The sequence below is a fragment of the Castor canadensis genome, chromosome 7 (assembly GCF_047511655.1).
Source record: "Castor canadensis chromosome 7, mCasCan1.hap1v2, whole genome shotgun sequence".
NCBI lineage: Eukaryota > Metazoa > Chordata > Mammalia > Rodentia > Castoridae > Castor > Castor canadensis.
In genome coordinates this window covers 115,980,609-115,997,717 of record NC_133392.1, presented here as the reverse complement: position 1 = coordinate 115,997,717, position 17,109 = coordinate 115,980,609, and the positions used below count along the sequence as shown (strand labels likewise).

The 17,109-nt window shown below is 35.5% G+C and overlaps 1 protein-coding gene across 13 annotated transcripts in view; it reads right to left on the bottom strand.

Moving 5' to 3' along the window:
• Oma1 (OMA1 zinc metallopeptidase) overlaps positions 1-17,109 on the bottom strand; it is a 133,519-nt gene that overhangs the window by 42,081 nt on the left and 74,329 nt on the right. For 12 of the 13 annotated variants that reach the window (XR_012449895.1, XR_012449896.1, XM_074079989.1 and 9 more), the window contains one exon: positions 7,015-7,164. Coding sequence is in view for 11 of the 13 variants with exons in the window: in XM_074079989.1 (XP_073936090.1) it covers positions 7,015-7,164 (150 nt within the window). In the remaining 2 variants the exon portion in view is untranslated. Of the gene's footprint in view, positions 1-3,789; positions 3,827-7,014; positions 7,165-17,109 lie in introns of all 13 variants that reach the window. The other variant, XM_074079992.1, reaches the window with a different exon arrangement.

Below are 17,109 nucleotides of genomic sequence, written 5' to 3'. Positions count from 1 at the left end.
AGCACAATTTACTGCTAATAGTAAGTAATCATGGTAATGTAGCATTGTATCATTTGCTGATTGATGACTCCAATCCACAAATTTTTCACACTATTCAACTGAATTCATTGCTAATTCCTTCCCTGAGCTATCATTTTTCCAACAACAGCAGGAAATAACGTAAGAATGGGGGCCTAATAGAAGGAAGTGCCTTTAGAATGATAAAATATTCAGGTAAGTTTTCTGTTCATTTGTTTTTTGGTTAGTTTGGGGTTTTTTGAGACAGGGTCTCATTATGTGACCCAGGCTAACCTCAAACTCGCAATACTCCTGCCTCGGCCTCCCAACTGCTGAGATTACAGACGAATACCACTATGCTTAGCTAAAGCTCTTAAACAAAAACATATCATAGTCAACCACTCCTAACACAAGAATGGTGAAATCCTGTCATTTGTAAGAATATGGATGATCCAGATACAGAAAGAAAACTACTGAATGATCTCTCTTACAAGTCTAATCCAAAAAAGTAGAGTTCAGGGTTGGAAGTGTCACATAAGTGGTAGAGCACCTGTCTAGCAAGTGCAAAGTCCTGAGTTTAAACCCCAGTGCCACCAAAAAAAAAGTGGAATAAATAGAACTGAAAGAATGGTAGCTACCAGGTATTAAGGTTAGAGGTGGAGGGATGAGAAAATGCTGATTAAATGGGACAAAGTTTCAGTTAGGTAGGAGGAGTAAGTTCTGGAGACTATTGTACAGCATGTGACTATACTTAATAATACTGTATATTTGAAAATTGCTAAGAGTGTATATTTGGGTAGTCATCCCCCCAAGAAGTATATGAAGTGATGCATGTATTAATTTAACTTGATCTGACCATTCCACACTGTATACAAATATCAAACATCATGTTGTACCCCATAAAATAATTGTTTACAAAGGTTAACATAACAAATAATAAACATACATGTATTTCATTTTAAAAAGCACTGGCTATGCTTATTTCAAGTAACAACTGAAGTATTTATGAAACAACCACTGGTGCATGTTGGGCTTCTTCTAAGCACTGAACATCAAGTAAAACTGAAATTATTTATACAACAAATGATAATAACTAAGTCTAATTTAAAAAAGGAAAAGGAGGAAAATTAATACCAGAGAGGCTTTGTGACTAGATTAAAACCTTGTTTTGAAAAAAAAAAAAAAAGCAAGATATTTCAAGGGGGAAAAAAAACCACCTCTATTTTATAACATGTTTTTCTAAAAATATCATGGCTTTTTTCTCCCTTCCCCCCAAAAAGCAATTTTTTTCTAATAGCCCATTCATTTCAGCCTCAAGTAGATACATATCATATGCACCATAATGTTTTTTTTAAGGTTTTAGACAATGTTACTGTCAGGCTTCCTGGCTTTATATGATTCAGAGGCCAATTCAATTACAGTTGCTGCTATGATATTTGCCTTTTCCTCAATACTCTCTATGTCAGACAAAATGAAATTCTGTAAGGTGAACAGTGTATGTTTGTGTACCCTGGCCAACAGTGACATTTCACAGCAATGTTAAACACTTATATTTTCTGCTCAAGATATAATATTAATGATTTATTCATTTACTTTGTCCAATTATAAATGCATAAGAACAATTTACATATGAATTCTAACCCCCAGCTTCCTGAAAGTTCAAAGAATTTAAAATGATATTAAAATGAATGCATTTATAACCTGCCACTGATTCAGATATCTAAAAATTTAATGTAATAAATCTGATCAAGATTTAAAAACAATAATTTACAATAAAACTGGCATTGTCATCTCTCAAAGTATTTAAAAATACATCCTATTCAAATTATTATATAACATAATCCTAAAATCTCCAAATTAAATTTTTTTCCTATACATCTATTTTCTATTCCTGTTCTCCCCTAAAGAAGGATGACAAAGTAAAAGAGAAAGAAGGAACTGATGAGAGAAGAAGAGAATAAAAGATTCGATCTAACTTTCAGTTTTTAAATAAATCTTTCTAGTAAATTTCCCTTATTCACATCTACTCATATTTTATAAAAATTTTTATTGAAAAAAATGATATATCTTTCAAGGACAAATTATGATACACATGAATTTAAAGTCTTAACAGCATAACTATAATTTTAAAACTGTCATACTATTAAACATCAACAGGTTGATACAACATCTGTTCTTCAAGTTTTCACCCAAGTTGTTATGGTAACCAGAATATGTGGGATGTATTTCCTAAATTTAACTGATTTTAGGCAAATAAAATTATAACATATCAGCTTATTAACAACAAATAATATTATTACTACAAACCTATATTTATCTATTTTAAATGCTAGTGGATTGTAGGATTTATATTTAAGCAGGCATTTTATACTTGCTTTATCATGGATTTCATATTAAAAAAATAGCAAGGGTTTTTTTTTTTCTTATTTGGGGGTGCTATCTTGATTTAAAAACAAAACAAGAAAGAAACTGGTCTATTTTCTGAACAATATACTATGTCAAAGTACTCCAAAATTATATAACTGTACTACCCTGAAGGATTAGTAGATCACATCCTTCCATGCACAAGCCAGATCATGCCATTCCTCTAGTTTTCTGCTCAGAATCCTCCACTAGTTTTCCATCTCTGAGCAAAAGTCCTCACAGGGGCCACTTTCTCTGACTAAACCCCACTGAAACTGCTATTCCAGGACCCCTCCCATCTCTGCTCACATATAACCTGTCTGCTAAAGAATGAATTGTTTCCTATCAAAGTTCATATTTGATCCTCTAGCCCCCAATATGAACATATTTGGAGTTATAGCCTAAAGAAGGTAATTGAAGTCAAATGAGGTCATATGGTTTTGATCCTATAGGATTCATGACCTTATAAGAAGAGACACCAAGCCAGGTGTTGTTGACTCAAGACTATAATCCTAGCTATTTGGGAGGCTGAAGTTGTAGTTCAAGGTCAGCTTAGGCAAAAAGTTTGTGGGACCTCATCTCAATGGTAAAAGGCTAGCCATAGTGGTGTAGGCTTGTTATCCCAGTGACAGCAAGAAACAGAAGGATCACAGTCCAGGCTAGCCTAGACCAAAAAAAAAAAAAAAATCCTATCTCCAAAATAACCAGAGGGCTAGAGGTATGTGGCCCAAGCAATAAGCAGTAGATTGTCTGTCTAGTAAGTATGAAGCCCTGAATTCAACTCCAGTATCACCAAAAGAAAAATAAAAAAGAAGAGACACGAAACAACATCTCTCCCACCTCATCTATTTATTATCCACCTCCCCTTACTATAGAATAAGTTTTATGATGGTGTAGATTTCTATTTAATTCACTTCACCTAGAACATCTACAAATGGCTCATAATTATAATAAACAGCTACTGAATGCATAAATTTAAATTTTAAATACTTTAAATGTTGATATACTATGGTAACAAAGGATATATTTTTGTAATGATATTCAAGGAATCCAACAAGAAATTGACAATCTTCAGTAAGTTAAATTTCAAAATTAAAATTACCAAAAGTTGTATTCTCATTATAGAACCACAGACTCTTGCTTTCTTGGTTTTTCTCCTATGAACTGATGCATAATACACTCTTATCCTCTCTTCCCACCAACTAAGTGTGGAAAAAAACTTCTCTGGAGTTATTCTGTCCCTGCATCTTGTTCTCTACTCAATTCCTAGATGAATTTGTCTCGCTTGTCCAAGTTCATTGCTGAAACTATCACCTTTTTGGAGTGACTCTGAAATCATCTGAAATTATTGTCTCTGATCTAGATTTGTCTGTGCTCGCTGCTACTTACCCAAGTACCTTTGAGATGCACATCACTTAAGCCATATCTGTCAAAAAAACATCAAAGGTCAGGAGCCTTTTGTAAAATATAGCATTGTACTCACTTGACTAGAAAAAAATCCTAAATAACATGTAATTTTAAAATGTAGTTCCTAATAGTATATAGACTCATATAATTCCACACACTGCCTGAGGAATTGCTTTCTTTCATTATAGAAATTAGACCTATGATAGTAGGGAATTCTAATCTTTGCATTATGACTCTGTATTCTAATTAACAACATATTCTTGCACTATCAGTTTCACATCAACCACTGAATCAGTCCCAATATTGTAGTAGACTTTTATTGCTTTCAAATTGAATTTAATCACTTGGGGGGGAAATATAAGAAATTTATCTAAGGTTTTCAAATTAAGTTTGAAACAGGGATAGTTTATTTTTAGAAGAAAAAACACCTCTTGTTTTTCTTCAACATTGGCTCCCAAGTAACATTTGTTTCTCCAACCATTTTTCTCCATACTCACTAACCAATTCATTATTATTTTAGAGATTTCTCTAAAGCACTTTTTATCTCTCTGAAAATCTTCAGTAATTTGATGAAATGACATGTTCAGAATTTAGGATAGTTTTCAAATTAAAGCTAGCAGGATTCACTATCTAATTTAAACAGGCCACATATTTTTAGAATTTCACTGAGTAAATATTAAGAGAAATTATATGTTTATTGTGACTTTAGAGATAAGTTAAGCCTTCCTAAGGTGCTAAAAAGTCTGTTGGTCCTGGGTAGCACCAAGGCGGCTCTTACAGTGGGTTACCCTCAGTACATCAATTACTGATGACTAATTCCTAGGCCTAGACTGTCCTTTTAAGATGAATAATTGGCACATATTACCTCAGATAACTTTCACTGCTATTTTTTTTCCTCTTATCTTTTTCTTTAAATTAAGAGTACAAATAAAATTTGGTTAAGTGTTGCTATCAACTAAATGTTTGTGTCCCTCAAAATTCATGTGTTCATACCCTAAACCTGAGTGATGATATTAGGAAGTGGGCATTTGGGAGGTGATCTGACCATGAGAGTAAAACCCTCATAAGTGGAATCAGTACCTTTATAAAACACACTACAAGCTAGGCATGGTAGTACAGGTCTACAATCCCAGCACTCAGGAGGCTGAGGCAGGAGGATCATAAGTTCAAGGCCAGCCTGGACTACACAAGATGTTACCTCCAAAACACTTACATACTTACAGCAGAGAACTCCCTTGCCCCTGTTGCCATAAGGTTTCAACTAGAAGCCAGAGTTCTATGAACCAGGAAGGCCCAGACACCAGTTATATCTAGAAGCCAGTGTGGTCTATGAACTGGGAAGGCCCAGATACCAGTCTCTCAGACTGTAAGAAATACATTTCTGTTGTTTATAAGTCATTCAGTCCAAATGAATTAAGCAGCCCAAATGAATCAAGGCAGGGGATGAGAAGCTATACCTGGCTTTGCCAAATGTTCATCAAAGGCACAAAGTATGCTTAAATTTTTAATAAAACTCCTTTCAAAATATACCCAGAATCTGCCGACTCCTCTCCCCCTCTTCTCTTTCCATATTCTTGGTCCAAACCACCACCATCTCTTACCAGCCTTGTTTCAAAAGCCTCCTAAATGCCTGTGTCCCCCGCTTCCCCACTATAATCCATTCTCCACACTACAATCCCAGTGATCCCTACAGAACACAAGTCCCATCAAGTCACTCCTCTGCTCAATATGCTCTACTAGCCTGAAGTAAATGTCAAGTCCTTACAATACCTTAGGAGATCCTCCATGGTCTGGTCCCTCTGCACCTCATCTTGAATGGTTCTCCCCCCTCACGTACTCCATTCAACCCATATCTTCTTTAAACACTCCAACATGTTCTCTGCATTAGCTGCTTTTCAAGCTTGAAAGGCACTCTCTCCAGATAGCCACAGGATTTGCTCTCCTACTCTCTTCTGGATCCTGTTCAATGAGGTCTCCCTTGACAATAGAACAGCACCCTTTCTCTGTTGCCCATCCCTCTCTATAACTTTTTACCTAATTTATTTTTTCCCAATATGCTTACTGATGCTTGACATACTATATGTTTGTTATTTGTATTACCTAACTAGAATGCTAGCTCCAAAAGTCTGTGACTCTTTTCCTTGTTCATTCAGCAATAGAGCTGAATGGTAGATTACCAATAAAAGTATCAATAAAGCAATAAATATCAATAAATACTGATCAAATGAATGAATGAATAAATCTTGCACTTGGTTCTTCCTCCAAACTAGATGCAGAGTCTTCTTCCTTAAAACTACGTATCAGTGTTTCTACTTTCCTTATGATAATCATATTCCTTATATTAATCATTTTGTACTTATCTTAGCATCAAGCAAATATCAAGAAGCAAATCTCATTTTTCTTTGTATCTTTTAACAGGTACCCAATATCTGTTGAGCTAAATTTGAAGTCACACTGAATGATATTTCTATAATACAACTGGATTTACTGTGCTGTCCTTAAGCAAATAACTCAGTACTAGTTCCTAAATGGCTAAAGAATATTCTGCTTTCACAACCAACTATCAACTTAAGGCAAATGAGACAGAAGAGAATGTAGTGTCTGTCTCACTGACATCCATTTTATACTGATATGAAAGCCACAGAAAATGTTTTGAATGATGTAACAAATCAACAGATTTTCAGAGGACAGTGAAACTACTTGGTTCTACCTAGTAGTGGTGCTTCACATTGACCCATTAACTCTATGAAAGAAGAGCCTTATGTCCCTCTGTCTTTACCAAGAAATAACCAGAAGTAAACTAATATGAACAGTTTTTCTAAGAAAACAATTGAAATTAATATCTATTTAACTCAAACTTTTGTACAAGTTATTAACTGGTATTTTTAATAAAAAGCTTATATCATCAAGGAAAGGGTTAAAATATTATCAATATATTGAAGAGATATGCCTCAAGTGTTAAACTTTTATCAAATAGTTTAAAAGTCAGATTACCTTTATTGAGAAAAGTCAAGTGTACATAGAAACTTATTCCCCAAGAAGTACAGAAAATATTTTTAGCCCAATCTTTTGAAAACTGATAGTCTATAATTATAGTAATTGAAACAGCTGACACACTATAACTGTTTTTCTATGGAAAAGAAATAACAGCATTAACAATAAATGATACAAAAGGCTAAGATCCTGCCTCATGTAGTGTTAGCTCACCTGTGGTATAAGCCTATCCAAGTGCTCAGCACGGTTTCCATGAGAAGGATGTGTAGATAACCATTCCGGCAACTTGGGATGACCATGGAAGCTTTCTGCAAATTCCATCTGTTGCCAAAATACTGAACTGGCTCTTACATCCACACAAGCCTAAAATCAAAATTAATTAAAGCACATAATGAGTTCAGTTGTAAAGACATTTTTTTAAAAACTTACCTCAGCCAGGAGTGGTGATACATACCTTTAATCCCAATACTCAGGAGGATAAGGCAGGATGATCTTGAGTTCAAGGCCAGACTGGGCTACACAGCAAGATGCTGACTCAATAAAAATTTTTAAAAATTAAAAAAGAGGAAAAAAAGGAAGGAAGGAAGAACTAATGGAAAGAAAAAAACCTGCATGATACTGTATGTTTAAAAATAAACATTTTCTCATGTTGTATCATCATTTTAATAAAAGTAGAATGTCTTCATTGCTCTTAAAAAAAAAAAAAAGGTAACTTCAAGCTGGAGATGTAGCTCAATTACAGTATGTGCAAGGTCCTAGTTTCAATCCCAAGTGGGTGGGAAGGAAAAAGAGACTCAAGTATTGCATTATAGAAATAAGAGAATACAACCCTCCCTTCTCACTCCTCCTCCCACACAACGTTCACAGTAATCCTACTACCCAAAGTAACCCACTATTTTCAGTATGATGGACATTAACAACATGTATTAATGCAAGATATATCATATAAATTTTAAATTTCTGTTTTCATAAAAAGTAAGGTTTTAATATATAACCTGTGATTAACTGCACTAATAAAATTTTACTAATATGTATCACTAGAATAACTACAAGTCTTCAAATAAACACTTAGAAAGAAAAATAGTTATATTTTAATGTATAGCAACCTATCTACTTTTCCTCAATGTATGTGAAAAAGAATATACTTAAGACATTCAATATATCTTATAAGAGTATTTTTTTAAAAGGATAAGTATGGATCATGTGTGCAGTCACAATTCCATCATACCCTCATATACATACCTACACATACACACATGAAAATAACATTTCTGAAAGGCTATTCAAAAAGCTATTAGCAGTAGTTGCCCTAAGAGTGCAACCAATTTAAAGTAGAAAGAAAATAGAATTTTTACTTCTGAATTACATTAAAATGTTTGTAACATAAATTATTTCAAATACTTCATAAGGAGACTTAATATTTTTGTAAGTCTATTCAATTCCTTCATATTTCTTAAGTTATTCTTTCTATAAGATGTAACTGAAAAATGGTGTTTGTTTCCCAACTATTTTACTTTTGATTAAAACTAAGAAAAAATTACATTACACTGCCAAAATATGGTATTAAAAGGCCTTAGAACACTATGACTGTGCCAACCAAAAAAACAATATATCCACTTGCTAACACAGCTAGTCAACATCTATGCTATATCATATCTTATCAAACTCCATTAAAACATTTCAAATCCTAGGAAAATGAAGGGAAAAAATAATTTGAAACTCAAATTCCATTCGGAAATCAAAGTAGTATAATTCTTTAAGAACTGTGAATATTCTCAAATTTAAAAGGACCAATGTATCTTATCCTGCTGCACAGATATGGACATACATATATATGTGTGTATAAGCAGGACTATGTAAGACAAACATATACATCAAATATAAATATAGGTATATATCTATACAGGTATAAAATATGTGTGCAACATATATATTTCCACACATAATAGAAATATTATTTATGTGTCAATTCCAAATATCCACAGGAAAATGTTCCTTAATAGCAATATAAACATAAGCCTAGACAATCAATTTAATTTAAAATAATTCATATAAATATGCAATGACATGAAAAATTCCATCTGAAATCTTTTTCATTTTTAACACAACTTATGTAGCAGAGTAAAAAAAGTACTGAAAACTAGAAGAAAAACATTTCACTAGACTACGGTTTCATGAATATCTAATTATATAAGGTTTATTTGCTATACAAACCAAAAGCATACCTTTCTAGTGATTTCAGCATGCAAGTATTATCAAAAGACAAAACATTTTCCTATTCAATCTCTAAGTCGCACAATTGAAGGCAATCTTTAAAGTTACATTTAATATGCAGAAATATAAGAAGAAAATAATTACCCCAATAGACTACAAAAGTATTCCAAACTAAAATTATTTTTAAAAAACATTCAGTACGAGATCTCTACGAGATGGTAGAATAGGAAGTTTCAGGCTCTGCAACCTCCAACAGAAAGTTCAACTAGCAACCATACACATATTGGAACATCCTTCTCTAAACACTAACACTTAAAAAAAGGCCTAAGATAATACATGTGATCTGCAAAATTAAATGAAATCTGAATTACAAAGGTCCCTCTGACTATGTTTCCCCCTCCCCAAATCTGTACAACACTAGAGATAATGTTCCTGGGTCCACAGACATCCAACTTCCCTGGCATCCTGCTTCCCTGGAGCCCACGCCTATCTCAATTCACAGAAGGTACACAGGGTCAGGTAGAAACAAAGAAAGGTGACAGAGATCACAACGATCAACAAAATCTCAGTACCTCTGTGTTCCTGTCAGTTATAGCATCTAATCAAAATATCAGCCAACTTCAAGGCCTATCTGCAAAGCTGAGCATGTCACCTTTAGAAGCAAGGAAGGAAGTACAACCTAGCCTACTGGTCTCCCTGCCCAGGCTTGGAGGCCATGCTCAATCTCTGCCCATTTCAGAAGGGCAGAAGTGAATGGGCTAGACCTCTTGACCCAGAAAGTCAAGCAAAGGCTCCACCCAGCCAAAAAATACTACCAGTGGCCCCACCTGGATGGAACAATTACATCTCAGCACCTCTCAAAGCAGCAGGGGCTAAACTAGCTTGATACAGGAAATCAAGCAGTAGTTCTGCAGTCAAAAGCCTACCCAATAACATTGAGTGGGCTGGGAAACTCCCATCTCTGCACATTTTAGGGAAGGTGAGACCTGGTAGATCCAGAAGATCAAACTGCCACTGAGCTCAGCCAAAGCCCATTCCACAACTGCAACTTGACAGAGAGGCAATCCGCAATTGTGCATTTTTAAGGGGCACAAGCATTTGGTCCTACCTATACTAAGCAATTAACTCCATCTAACCTTAGAGTCCAGACTATAAGCTGGCCCAATTACAGATCCAAAACAGTGGAATTACCCAGTCAGAAAATATATTTTGTAACCAGCCCATCTGGAAGCCACCAAGTCAACTGGAGAACACACAATGAGCTTTGCCATCATGGGATTGTCACCAGCTGGCCCTACAAATTCACAGGCTAGACTAAATAATAACACTATTCTTGTCAAAGAAAACCTATGAACACCAGAACAGAGTGCTCCTCTAATGCACAGACAACAATGTAAGGCATAGGATTAGAAAAATGGAGATCTATAACATGACTGACAGCAAATTCAGAAAAAGTCATAAAGTTCAGTGAAGCATAAGAATATAATGAAACTTCGAAAACAATGCAGGAAAAAGGGCAGCAGAGTCTTACAAAGAAATAAAAATACTAAAGATGAAGAATACAGTGATTGAACTGGGAAATTCAATGAAAATCTTGAACAGTAGACTCTATTAGGCAGAAGAATAAGTGAACTGGAAGACAGTGCATTTGAAATTTTCCAGTCACAGGAGCAAGAATAAAAAAGAATAAAACCCACTTGAATTATGGGACACCATCAAGAGACCATAAATTTAGTTGCAGAAAGAAAAAGGAGCAGACAGTATAAAGAAATAATGGGCCGGGCACAGTGGCTCACACCAATAATGCTAACTACTTGGGAGGTGGAGCCAGGAGGATTGCAGTTCAATACCAGCCCAGAAAAAAGCACAAAATCCTATTTGAAAAATAAATAAACTAAAAAAGGATTTCGGGCACTGCTCAAGTGGTAGAGTGCCTGCCTAGCAAAAATGTGGCTGAATTCAAACCCCACTACTATCCAAAAGAAAAGGAAAAGGAAAGGGAAAGTGGAAGGAAGGAAATAGGAGAAAAGGAAAAAAAAAAAAAAACCAAGAAATAATGACTGAAAATCTCCCTAATCTGAGGGTAAATACCAACACTCAGGTACAGGAGGTGCGAGGTCATCAATCAAATCAACCCAAAGAGGAGCAAACCATGACACATAATAATTCAACTATCAAGATTCAAAGACTTTAAAATTCCTGAGATCACAGCAGACTTCTCAACAGAAACATTAAAAGCAAGAAGAGCGTGGGGTGAGATCTTCCGGGCACAGAATGAAAATAACTTCAACCCCAGGATACTCTACACAGCAAAGCTATCATTCAAAATAGATGGAGCAATAAAAGTCTTCCATGATAAGCAGAAACTAAAACAATATGTGACCACAAAGCCACCATTACAAAAGATTCTGCAAGGGATCCTCTACACAGAAAGTGACACCCAACTTAACCATGAAAAGGCAGGCAGCACCAAACCACAGGATAAGAAAAAGCAAGACAGTAGAGAGTAACATCAAGTTAGGTACACAAAATCAAACCTTCAAACAACTAAGACAACTAAATGGCAGGAATCACCACATACCTATCAGTACTAACGCTTAATGTTAATGGACTCAATTCACCCATGAAAAGACACCATTTGACAAAATGGATTAAAAAGAAGATCCAACAATTTGTTGCTTACAGGAGACTCGTCTCAGTGACAGAAATAAGCATATGCTTAGGATGAAAGGCTGGAAGAAGATTTACCAAGCCAATGGCCCCCGAAAACAAGCAGGAGTAGCAATACTTATCTCTGACAAAGTAGACTTCAAACCTACATTGATCAAATGAGATAAAGAAGGACATTCCATACTAATAAAAGGGGAAATAGACCAAAAGGAAATAATAATCATCAATCTGTACGCACCCAATGTCAACACACCCAATTTCATCAAACCTACCCTGAAAGACATAAAAGCATATATAAACGCCAACACAGTGGTTGTGGGAGACTTTAACACCCCATTATCATCAATACATAGGTCATCCAAACAAAAAATCAATAAAGAAATCCAAGATCTAAAATATGCAATAGATCAAGTGGACCTAGTAGATGTCTACAGAACATTTTATCCAACCTCTACACAATATACATTCTTCTCAGCAGCCCATGGAACCTTCTCCAAAATAGATCATATCCTAGGGCACAAAGCAAGCCTCAGCAAATATAAGAAAATAGAAATAATACCGTGCATACAATCTGACCACAATGCAGTAAAAGTAGAACTCAACAACAAAAGTAAAGACAAAAAACTTGCAAACAGCTGGAAACTAAATAACTCATTACTTAATGAAGAGTGGATCATCGATGCAATAAAAGAGGAAATTAAAAAGTTCCTGGAAGTCAATGAAAATGAAAACACAACCTACCGGAACCTATGGGACACAGCTAAGGCAGTCTTGAGAGGAAAGTTTATAGCCATGAGTGCATATATTAAAAGGATTGAAAGATCCCAAATCAATGACCTAATGATACATCTCAAACTCCTAGAAAAACAAGAACAAGCAAATCCCAAAACAAATAGAAGGAGAGAAATAATAAAAATAAGAGCTGAAATCAACGAAATAGAAACCAAAAAAACCATACAAAGAATTAATGAAACAAAAAGTTGGTTCTTTGAAAAAATAAACAAGATCCATAGATCCCTGGCAAACCTGACTAAAATGAGGAGAGAAAAAACCCAAATTAGTAGAATTAGGAATGCAAAAGGGGAGATAACAACAAACACCATGGAAGTCCAGGAAATCATCAGAGACTACTTTGAGAACCTATATTCAAATAAATTTGAAAATCTAAAAGAAATGGACAGATTTCTAGATACATATGATCATCCAAAACTGAACCAAGAGGAAATTAATCACCTGAATAGACCTATAACACAAAATGAAATTGAAGCAGCAACCAAGAGTCTCCCGAAAAAGAAAAGTCCAGGACCTGATGGATTCTCTGCTGAATTCTATCAGACCTTTAAAGAAGAACTGATACCAACCCTCCTTAAACTGTTCCACGAAATAGAAAGGGAAGGAAAACTGCCAAACACATTTTATGAAGCTAGTATTACACATATCCCAAAACCAGGCAAAGACACCTCCAAAAAAGGAGAACTATAGGCCAATCTCCTTAATGAACATTGATGCAAAAATCCTCAACAAAATAATGGCAAACCGAATTCAGCAACACATCAAAAAGATTATTCACCATGACCAAGTAGGCTTCATCCCAGGGATGCAGGGGTGGTTCAACATACGAAAGTCAATAAACGTAATAAACCACATTAACAAAAGCAAAGACAAAAACCACTTGATTATCTCAATAGATGCAGAAAAAGCCTTTGATAAGATCCAACATCATTTCATGATAAAAGCTCTAAGAAAACTAGGAATAGAAGGAAAGTTCCTCAACATTATAAAAGCTATACATGACAAACCTACAGCCAGCATTATACTTAACGGAGAAAAACTAAAACCATTCCCTCTAAAATCAGGAACCAGACAAGGATGCCCACTATCTCCACTCCTATTCAACATAGTACTGGAATTCCTAGCCAGAGTAATTAGGCAAGAAGAAGGAATAAAAGGAATACAAATAGGTAAAGAAACTGTCAAAATATCCCTATTTGCAGACGACATGATCCTATACCTTAAAGACCCAAAAAACTCTACTCAGAAGCTTCTAGACATCATCAATAGCTATAGCAAGGTAGCAGGATATAAAATCAACATAGAAAAATCATTAGCATTTCTATACACTAACAATGAGCAAACGGAAAAAGAATGTATGAAAACAATTCCATTTACAATAGCCTCAAAAAAAATCAAATACCTAGGTGTAAACCTAACAAAAGATGTGAAAGACCTCTACAAGGAAAACTATACACTTCTGAAGGAAGAGACTGAGGAAGACTATAGAAAGTAGAGAGATCTCCCATGCTCATGGATTGGTAGAATCAACATAGTAAAAATGTCGATACTCCCAAAAGTAATCTACATGTTTAATGCAATTCCCATCAAAATTCCAATGACATTCATTAAAGAGATTGAAAAATCTACTGTGAAATTTATATGGAAACACAAGAGGCCACAAATAGCCAAGGCAATACTCAGTCAAAAGAACAATGCTGGAGGTATCACAATACCTGACTTCAAACTATATTACAAAGCAATAACAATAAAAACAGCATGGTACTGGCACAAAAACAGACATGAAGACCAGTGGAACAGAATAGAGGATCCAGATATGAAGCCACACAACTATGAGCAACTTATCTTTGACAAAGGAGCTAAAAATATACGATGGAGAAACAGCAGCCTCTTCAACAAAAACTGCTGGGAAAACTGGTTAGCAGTCTGCAAAAAACTGAAACTAGATCCATGTATATCACCCTATACCAAGATTAACTCAAAATGGATCAAGGATCTTAATATCAGACCCCAAACTCTTAAGTTGATACAAGAAAGAGTAGGAAATACTCTGGAGTTAGTAGGTATAGGTAAGAACTTTCTCAATGAAACCCCAGCAGCACAGCAACTAAGAGATAGCATAGATAAATGGGACCTCATAAAACTAAAAAGCTTCTGTTCATCAAAAGAAATGGTCTCTAAACTGAAGAGAACACCCACAGAGTGGGAGAAAATATTTGCCAGCTATACATCAGACAAAGGACTGATAACCAGAATATACAGGGAACTTAAAAAACTAAATTCTCCCAAAACTAATGAACCAATAAAGAAATGGGCACGTGAACTAAACAGAACTTTCTCAAAAGAAGAAATTCAAATGGCCAGAAAACACATGAAAAAATGCTCACCATCTCTAGCAATAAAGGAAATGCAAATTAAAACCACGCTAAGATTCCACCTCACCCCTGTTAGAATAGCCATCATCAGCAACACCACCACCAACAGGTGTTGGCGAGGATGCGGGGAAAAAGGAACCCTCTTACACTGTTGGTGGGAATGTAGACTAGTACAACCACTCTGGAAAAAAATTTGGAGGCTACTTAAAAAGCTGGACATCGATCTACCATTTGATCCAGCAATACCACTCTTGGGGATATACCCAAAAGACTGTTACTCCAGAGGCACCTGCACATCCCTGTTTATTGCGGCACTATTCACAATAGCCAAGTTATGGAAGCAGCCAAGATGCCCCACCACTGACGAATGGATTAAGAAAATGTGGTATCTATACACAATGGAATTTTATGCAGCCATGAAGAAGAACGAAATGTTATCATTCGCTGGTAAATGGATGGAATTGGAGAACATCATTCTGAGTGAGGTTAGCCTGGCTCAAAAAACCAAAAATCGTATGTTCTCCCTCATATGTGGACATTAGATCAAGAGCAAACACAACAAGGGGATTGGACTATAAGCACATGATAAAAGCGAGAGCACACAAGGGAGGGGTGAGGATAGGTAAGACACCTAAAAAAACTAGCTAGCATTTGTTGCCCTTAATGCAGAGAAACTAAAGCAGATATCTTAAAGCAACTGAGGCCAATAGGAAAAGGGGAACAGGTACTAGACAAAAGGTTAGATCAAAAAGAATTAACCTAGAAGGTAACACCCACGCACAGGAAATCAATGTGAGTCAATGCCCTGTATAGCTATCCTTATCTCAACCAGCAAAAACCCTTGTTCCTTCCTATTATGGCTTATACTCTCTCTACAACAAAATTAGAAATAAGGGAAAAATAGTTTCTGTTGGGTAATGAGGGGGGGGGAGAGGGAGGGGGCAGAGTGGGTGGTAAGGGAGGGGGTGGGGGCAGGGGGGAGAAATGAACCAAGCCTTGTATGCACATATGAATAATAAAAGAAAAATGAAAAAAAAAATAATAAAATTCCTGAGAGCAGCAAGAAAGACACATCATATAAAAAAGGAGTCTCAATATAACTCTAGGTAGATTTCTCAGCAGAAATCTTCTCCAGGAGAGAGTGGGATGATGATATATTCAAGGTGATGAAAGGAAAACCTGCCAATCAATAACACGTTATCCAGCAAAGCTGTTTTTCAGAAATAAGGAAGAAACAAAAACTTTCTAAGACAAACAAAAGCTAAGGGAGTTCATTACCAGTAGTCTTGCCTTATAGGAACTGCTAAAGGAAGTTCTTTAAACTGAAATGAAAAGCTGCTAACTAGTAACATGAAACATATAAAAGACAAATGCCAGTGGTATCAGTAAAACAAAGCCATATTGAGAATATTCTCAAATTGTAATGATGGTGTGTACGACATTCTCATCCTTGCTATGAGGATTAATAGACACAATTATTAATAACAATTGTAGCTAAAATAATTTGTCAAAGGATTCACATTACAAAATGATGTAAACTCTAACATCAACTTGCAAATTGTGAAGGGGGTATGAAAGTGTAGAGCTGCTGAATATAATCAAAGTTAAGTGGTCATCAGCTTGAAAAAGGTTGTTATAAGCATAAGGTGTTCTACCTAAGCCTAAAGCAAAAATCTTTAATAGAAACATTAAGATTCTATTTTTATAGGATTCAAAGCATACTGTACAGAAAACCATCAAACCACAAAAGAAGATTGCAAGAGAGGAAGAAATAAATAGCATACAAACTAGAAAACAACTAGCAAAGTAGCAATAATAAGTCCTTACCTATAAATAATTGCCTTAGTTGTAAATGGGTTAAAATGTCCAACAGGAAGATAGTCACTGGATGGATTTTTAAAAAATCAATACAGGTTACTCCAGAGGCACCTGCACACCCATGTTTATTGCAGCACTATTCACAATAGCCAAGTTATGGAAACAGCCAAGATGCCCCACCACTGACGAATGGATTAAGAAAATGTGGTATCTATACACAATGGAATTTTATGCAGCCATGAAGAAGAACGAAATGTTATCATTCGCTGGTAAATGGATGGAATTGGAGAACATCATTCTGAGTGAGGTTAGCCTGGCCCAAAAGACCAAAAATCGTATGTTCTCCCTCATATGTGGACATTAGATCAAGGGCAAACACAACAATGGGATTAGACTATGAGCACATGATAAAAGCGAGAGCACACAAGGAAGGGGTGAG